Genomic DNA, 7,874 nt, shown 5'->3' with positions numbered 1-7,874 from the left:
GAGAGATTATGAAAGGTAGATGAAAAATGGGAAGATTGCATAACTTTTTAAATTCACTATCACTATCTAAAATCCATTTATTAAGGAAAGGATTTATAATAAATATAGAGACCCTGCTAAAAAAATAATTAAAAGAATAACATAATAATTTCATAAATAAATAATAATCTTTCTTTCTACTTTTCCCTCTCTCATTTATACCATATTTTATCAACTTTTCATCCTCTCTATTCTTCTTCCACCCTACCAAACAGTGTTAAGGGTTGATTTTGCCAATCTCCATCATACTTATTTTTTACATGAGAGACCTCGCACCAAACCATACACATTAGGTATGGTGCCTTCCCCCACCATGTGAGAGAATCACCCTATTAAGGGGTTAAGGCTATCTACAAAAATAAAGGAAATGGTCCCCTACCACTCGAACTAGAACCCCAAAATTAATGATTTTGGCCTAATAAAGTCCTTGCATGTATATTATTAGTTTATAGCAGCCAGCCACACTTTTGTCTATTAAGGAAGAGGCTATATCGCATGGACATCATAGCTCCACATTACACCCTTTTTAAAAAAAAGAAAAAAGAAAAAAGAATATTCCATGCATATTTTTGGTCTTTTATCATTATATTATGTTTATGCTTCATAATTATACTCACAAGACAAGTTAATTTTATTCATACACGAAAACCAAATTGCTTCAACACACAACACTACTAATACTATCATGGGAATTCACTTAGTTTCTTTTATTGCCCTAACTTTCCTGGTTTTCCCAACTTCCTGGAACGGACCATCGCAATTTTCCCATGTAAGTATTGTATACATTATTATATACACAGCATGTGGAAGTAAAGACCAATTAATCATAACGAAAACTAAAATTATGCAGTGAAAACATGCAAAGTGGAGGTGGGACCCTGCAAATATTAAATCAACAATCTTTCAATTCAAGCTGCTGCTAGATCTCTAAACGAGGCTGCATTGCATGATTCCCTAACTTGTCATAAAATAACACTTGTTGAACCCTACGAATTTAAGCATTAATGTACTTATGTACTACGTGTTATTCTTATGCTAAAGTATAAATGGAAGTGACATTAAAAATTAAACTAAATATACATCCACATAAACAAAACAATCTACATTAACATAATGATAAACTTTTGCTTGCTCACATAAATGATTGCATGCCAAAATAAATATAAAATTATAATAAAAGGACAATTAATAATATGCTTCTTGTACCAGTTTGTGCGAAAGGGTATAGATGGTCCAATACAATCACTCAGCATATAGCCAAGACCTGCTTAAAAATGACAATTAAGATTGGCTGAAATGAAACCAACTAAACTAAACTTTCATTCCAAGAACATATAATTTCACAAACAGCCTTGTCTTTCTGGCGCTAAATAATAATGAATAAAAATCTTAAGCTGGATAAACAATAAATTAACACAAGAGATCAGTTTTAAACAAAGAGAATGCATTTGGGGCACCCATTTAAACTATAATACATCTACAGAAGCCGAGAAATTGAAAATACTATGCCCCATCGATATTAAATGATCAAGTATATCGTCCCATCTCATGAAAAGGGAGTCATTTCATTGATACAAATGATTAGATGGGACATTTTCCTGTCACCATATACTCGAATCTGAGACAAAATTGCGGTCGACCATCAATGGGCAAGTTCTCTGTGTCACTTTAAGAATGAAATAGAATTATATAATTTTTTACACAACTACAAGCTTTTCAAGGCAAAACAGAACTTTACAACTGCTAATAAATAATAGAATTGTGGAGAACTTTTAAGGCCGGGGGAAAAAGTAAAGGCGAGCCTTTCTTAATTCCAGGAGTAGAAGTGCCCTTTAGAATACTTTAGTTAAAGCACAAAAAATAGCAACTTTTGATTTCTAAAGGAGGTTCGAAATTGGAAAAAGGAGAGGGTTCAGATGAGTGAAAAAAGATAATGAAAAGGATTAATAAAAAAAAGGTTAAGTTAGGCGCATTCTTTACCATATAAGATTTCAGGCCCAACTTGCCCAACACAACTTGCTATAAATATATATATAATATAACATAAACTACATAGGAAAAGAGAGCTGCGCGCCTGCACCCAAGCTGAAACCAAAACAACTAAATACACGTAGAATAGGAAAAAAAAGATGCACCTACAAGTGGGCCCAAGCATTTTCAACTGTGGCGAGCTCCATATTCATTTATTTAGGCAGCAGTAGAAGGGTTCTGCAAAACAGAAACTCACAATTGATACACAGATGCAAAATGTGGTAATTCATGCAACAAAAGTAATCGAATATATGCAGAGCTATGACATTTGAAGTGAAAATTTTAAGTAGAGATTCTTGTCAGAATATTGGTGGAAGCGCAATCACACATCCTATAAACATTTTAAGTGAAAAAAAATTAAGTAGAACATGCCTACCTTTGATTGCAGGATCTTTTGGCTGTCGCTAAAGTATTGATTTGGATGGTTAATCCCGGAATCACATGATGCGCCATGAACAGCTTCAAACGTCAAGGTGCATGCCAACTAATTAAATAAGTTGGTAAACATCAACCCTATGTTAGAAGAAAAACAGAACACCTGGAAGCAATTTATATGCACATGAAATCTTTTGAGACCTGATAGTGTCTATTTTGCACTTTGTCCATTACATCTTCCATTGCCCTGCTGTTTACTCCCATTTTACTAAGAGCAGCTCTAAGATTCTCCTCACTGCCACAAAATCAACGAGCAGATAAAGAGTTTAGCAACACAAATCCATGCATAGGTGAAGACTACAACTTTTTTTGGCAGGCATCATGATTAAAGACTGGTTACTGTAATCAAGCATGATATCTTAAACTGTAACTTTGTTTAAAAGAGCTAAAACCTCAGTTTTCAAACAAATCCGGATATAAAAATATATGTATATATATATATTAGTAACAAAATTACAGTTTTTGTTAAAAGCATAAGTTCAATCCAACCTAACAAAGGCAAGTTTATTAAACCTTCATCTTTTTTAGTCCAAAATTAGAGTGAGTGGAAGAGTTATGATGACCTGAAATGTCGATAAGGGCACCCATGATGGTCTCCTACACCCGGAGTTGATGAGATGACTTTTTGACATGAATAAGGTGTATAGTCCTACAATATTCAAAATAACAATTTTGATAAACATAATCAAAATATAGAGTGTTGAAAATAACAGCTTCTGGACTTTTTAGACCAGTACTACTTTATGCAGTCGGTTTCTTGGTATGTATAATTTATTTCAAAAAGAAACTCATGTTCTTCTTAGCCTAATTAAGGGGTCATCTCTAGCAGTTATACTTACAAGCATAGATGGAATTTTCTATGTTTCTTCTCTTCTAAACTGACAACGAAATAAAGAAACTCTTAGAGAAGTGATAAGTTTGATATCCTACCGTTCTTTTCCCTTCTCTTCCATAATTATGGCGTATGCCATATGCATATTCTTTGTCAAACCTCTCCGAACCAACCTACGGAAAACAATTAAGCAATAAGAACAAAATCTCAAATAGAAAAAATACCCAACAAATTCGTATGTAAATATAAATATCCCAGATTCATGAGATAATGTGTAATTCTTCAAATAAGAAAAATCAAAATCGTTATTGTGTTTCTAAACTGTGACAGATCAGAAGCTCCATAAACAAGGATTTATAACAACCATCAAAGTAGAGACAAGTTTAATAGAAAATAGAGATACCATTAGCATAATTGAATAAATTATACTGATAATATCTACAATCCATTGTAGTCAAGGTACCACCTCACCTTTTGAGAGAACTCAGCTTTCCAAAACGAAAGTGCATCATCTAGCTTCAAGCCAACACCCTGTGCAGGGAGGGTCAAGCAAACGGTAAGTAAACAGTAAACGAATATACAATTTCATGATGCCATCAACAGTGCATGTAAAGAACAACTTCTGTAAACATATTTGACAAAAACCATGCCAGTATAAATATAAGCTGTCTAATTGCAGTTTTCCATAGATAACTTGGTATGCCAAAATTAACCCAGCCTGTACCATGGGCAATGATGCCAAAAGATCTTGTCTGCAGCGGCATGTCCGGCATGAAATGCATCAAACAGATTTACAGTCACATGCATCTAAAATCCTATTCTTGTACAAATGCTATTTTATACAAATACAAAAGCTCAAAAATCCTTGTATACAAGACACAACCTTGAGAAAGAGGCCTAATTGCATTCTCCCTCCATGCTTCAAATGATGATCCTCCCTCAGCTGCATGTGATAGATGCATTATAAAAAAGTTTTACAATAAATTGTTAAAAAAAGGTATTAAGAAGAAAGAAAATGACATGAAATGAGAGCAGAAAGTGATTAGCACCATAATGTGCTCTCTTACCTTGTCAAATAGATGTCGCATACACAAAGGAAATGAACTCTTCGCCAACTCCTCGATGTCATTTACTGAAATCTCACTAAACCCTTTCGGCTACAAAAGCAGTACACAAAAACAGACCATCAATAAATACCATGTCTGACTTAATGATATTTGATAAGTTTATTTGTTCAGATGACATACCTGAGAATAGTCAGGACCCAGGTAACTTGTGCTTAGCGCTTCCACAATCTAAAGAGCACCAAGAAATTGCCAATCATCACTAACTGCTGCTTTGACTTAAAAATTTCACAATCAAATACTTACAGGTGATAAGCGATCATTCTCTTGTTCTCTTATTGTAGATGTCCATTTTCTGCATGCAGAAAGTGAAAGTCTAAATCTCGATGATTCATATGTTTAAACAATTCTAAAATACAAAAGAATCTCAGTATGGTTGTGTTCCAATACTGATGAAAAACAAAACAGTAAAGCTCTTCCGAATATAAAATTATCAAAATGTTACGAATTTTTAATAGCCTTAAAATTACCTGTTTGTCCAAATGAGTGCCTTGGATAAATGACTACGAAATTGCGTGGCAACAAGGGAAACCACCTACCAGGAGGCAATAAAAGAAAATAAAACACATAAGATTTAGTTTATAATATTGAAAAATATAAGCAAATAGCAAGTATAGACGTCAACCTGATTGGCAGCTATATAAGCATGCCCCTTGTGGATGAACACTCTACGAGTAGCTACAAGTTCTGAAACTTCTTCAAAAGGTACCTTCATTCAAAGAATCAAGAGGGGTGAAAACAGTAATAAGAACAACCAACATGAGAAAATAGATTAAACTGAACTTTAAGGAGGAGAAGTTCCTTTCCAGTATAACCATTTAAACATTAAGAATGATACCAACAAGTATTAAAAGCCTGAATCATAAATTAACAAACTAATAACTAGAACAAGCTATCTTCTAGCCATACAGAATCTAGAGACAAACCTACCGATGAATAGGAAAGAATTGGTTTCAGCTTTTGTTTATAATGGCAATTTTTTAGAATCTTGCTTCTCCAATAAGCAACACAGACAAAGTGTAGAATCATCTAATTGCATTAATTGTGTCATGAGATGAAAGTTGAACCAAAAGGATAAATATACCTTATAGAATATCGTATCAGCTGCAAAAGACAGGGAAGAAAATGGGAAGTTTAATTAGGTATAAGTTATAACGAAAAAAAAAATTGAATAAGTGTTGCTACAGTGAAACTTTTTGATGAAAACATTATTGAAATCAACAATCGTAAATGTAAATTCTAAGGGAAACTGATATGACACCTGGACATAAGGAATAGTTAAGCAGTTTTGATTGGTTTTGTTTCAGTTAGTCAGATGGGCTTTTGTTGCATTCTATTGATAGTATACATAGGTGAAGAAGAGGAGTGTTAGCTTTAGGCAAAAAATTGGATGAACAGCTTGGTACTTTTCTTGCGAGAGGGGAACCTCTAGACTCAACTCACCCTTCTACCTAAGCAAAATCTTTAGGTGGCTCAACTACTGGCTCAAAGAATAAATTTTTCTACACTGACTCAACTTACAGGCACGAAGTGAATTACATTTCAGTGACTAAATTGTTTAACTTAAGCGGTAGATCATAAATAGGAACGGGAAAGAAATTAACAATTTATCTAGAGGATGGCCTAGTAAAATTCAATGAATCATCTGCACCTACCAGTTGGTAAATCCTTCTGACCAATGGAACGTGCAACTTGGACCAACTTATCTTTTACACTCTGTAGAGAAGAACCAGTGCAACTAAAGTAAGTATCTGAAACTTAAAAACAAAGAAATGTATAATTTCTTGTAGAAGAATGACTAAATTGCTTGAACTTCATACAAATTTATAATTACAAGTGATATAACTGTGAAGACTGTAATGTAGTTATAGCTACCTCAAATTCTGAATTGCTAACTGCCTTGTATGAAAGGGCAAATTCTGCCATGAGAGCCCTCTGCAAAATTGAGTAGCACAATATTTAAGTCATCGGTATATGACAAGAGTACAAAATAAAGTACTGCACATGATAACCAGATCCTACCTGAACTTCAGCATTTTTCTTGCCAAAACGATAACGAAATAGAGTAGTCTCCATAGAAAGAAACCATTTTCTCAAGTCCTCCCTTAATAAAGAAGTAAAAGAATCAGATAAATTTTTCAGAGCAACATAAGTTCCAGAAACAAATTGCAGAACCAAACCAAAAAAACTCACGTTCTGCAATACACAAGACGGAGAACAAAGTGGGATATAATATCCTTGTTCATATTTTCAGATGGCTGTGGATGCCTCATATTTGCCCTCCACAGTTCGTCTTCCTGTAAAAAAGCCCAAAATGAAACAACCAGAAGATAACTACACCAAAAATTACGTTTTTTTCTTTTCTTTTCTTTTACCAATTTCACCATTTCTTCGGGTCTCTTTCCTCTAGACAATCCATCAGAAATTCCTTTAAGCACTGAAACAAGCAAATTTCAAAGTGTATAAGTTTTGAACTGAAATTCAAATCAGAGACTAACTATTCTATTTTTTTTCTTAATAGATTCCAATTAAGATGGAATTTCATTTCTCACAGACTCTTTCACGAATATGAATAAGTGAAGGGGAGAAGCGAGATTTACCTCGAAGGCGATCCATGGCGAAAAGCTCGAAATCTTCGAGCCTGACTTCAAGTGCGGGAGCCGAACGGTAAAGAGGGAGAGTAGAAACGACATCGTTCACCGAGGGTTTCCGTTGAGATCGAACGGTCTGCATAATTTTCTTCTTCTTCTGAAAGCGGTGAAAAAGTGTGAACTGAGAAATGAAAACAATACTGATCTGATTTTCGCCCTTCTCATTCTGTTCTTATTGTTCCCGCGCAAAGCAAGTGAAAAGGGCGGGAGATCATTTTAGTTGGTTTTGGGCCGAATAAGTGGGACTTAGCCCAAATTCACCATCGAAACTTCGGATCTCTGGTACAGGGAAAATTTCATCCTAATACAAGTTTTATAAATTAATTACAATAATACCTTATCTTTTTCGTATTATTTTTCACTCATCAAGTTTTAGACTTTTAGTACCAGATATTGAATTTTATATTCATTACTAACTTAAAACAAAAAAATATATATACTAACACATAAGAATACACGGATTTATAATTATTATAAGGAAATTTGAGATATTATGCATAATGAGGGACTTAAATATAAAGCACTCCCAATTTTGGCATCATGTAAAATTGATGCTAAATTTTGCCGAATTACCGAAAATACTTCTAACAGATTTTCTAACTTTCTTCTCACCTCACGAAACTCTATTTTCTCTCTCTCTTTTTCTCAATCTCAGACACTTTCATAGCACAATCACACAACACCCATCTCTATTTCTTTCAGAATTAAAGACCACACATCGACCCACGAACATCATGGAAGCTCGCTTGCCATCTTTTTGCT

The 7,874-nt window shown here is 34.0% G+C and overlaps 1 protein-coding gene across 5 annotated transcripts; it reads right to left on the bottom strand.

Moving 5' to 3' along the window:
• Positions 1 to 1,219: 1,219 nt before the first annotated feature.
• Positions 1,220 to 7,398, bottom strand: LOC133822454 (probable DNA primase large subunit). 5 transcript variants are annotated; one of them, XM_062254795.1, is made up of 20 exons: positions 7,062 to 7,398; positions 6,837 to 6,898; positions 6,655 to 6,758; positions 6,484 to 6,565; positions 6,337 to 6,396; positions 6,117 to 6,177; positions 5,546 to 5,565; positions 5,087 to 5,170; positions 4,932 to 4,996; positions 4,708 to 4,756; positions 4,585 to 4,632; positions 4,405 to 4,494; positions 4,221 to 4,280; positions 3,809 to 3,868; positions 3,436 to 3,510; positions 3,069 to 3,154; positions 2,647 to 2,740; positions 2,447 to 2,554; positions 2,179 to 2,247; positions 1,220 to 1,303 (listed from the first exon to the last, which is right to left on the bottom strand). In XM_062254795.1, exons 1-19 carry the CDS (start codon positions 7,192 to 7,194, stop codon positions 2,227 to 2,229), a joined length of 1,362 nt encoding a protein of 453 aa, XP_062110779.1. In that variant the 5' UTR covers positions 7,195 to 7,398; the 3' UTR covers positions 1,220 to 1,303; positions 2,179 to 2,226. The 5 variants fall into 5 exon arrangements, 3 of the variants coding, with proteins under 3 accessions (XP_062110779.1, XP_062110777.1, XP_062110778.1); XR_009887881.1 differs by lacking the exon at positions 1,220 to 1,303 and adding an exon at positions 1,337 to 1,705 and having other exon boundaries at positions 2,175 to 2,247; XR_009887882.1 differs by lacking the exon at positions 1,220 to 1,303 and adding an exon at positions 1,337 to 1,697 and having other exon boundaries at positions 2,175 to 2,247.
• Between the last annotated feature and the right edge of the window lie 476 nt (positions 7,399 to 7,874).

This window comes from Humulus lupulus, chromosome 3 (assembly GCF_963169125.1).
Source record: "Humulus lupulus chromosome 3, drHumLupu1.1, whole genome shotgun sequence".
In the NCBI taxonomy this organism is placed as follows: domain Eukaryota; kingdom Viridiplantae; phylum Streptophyta; class Magnoliopsida; order Rosales; family Cannabaceae; genus Humulus; species Humulus lupulus.
Note: the sequence above shows the minus strand (reverse complement) of the source record. Positions and strands in the feature narration are given on the sequence as shown.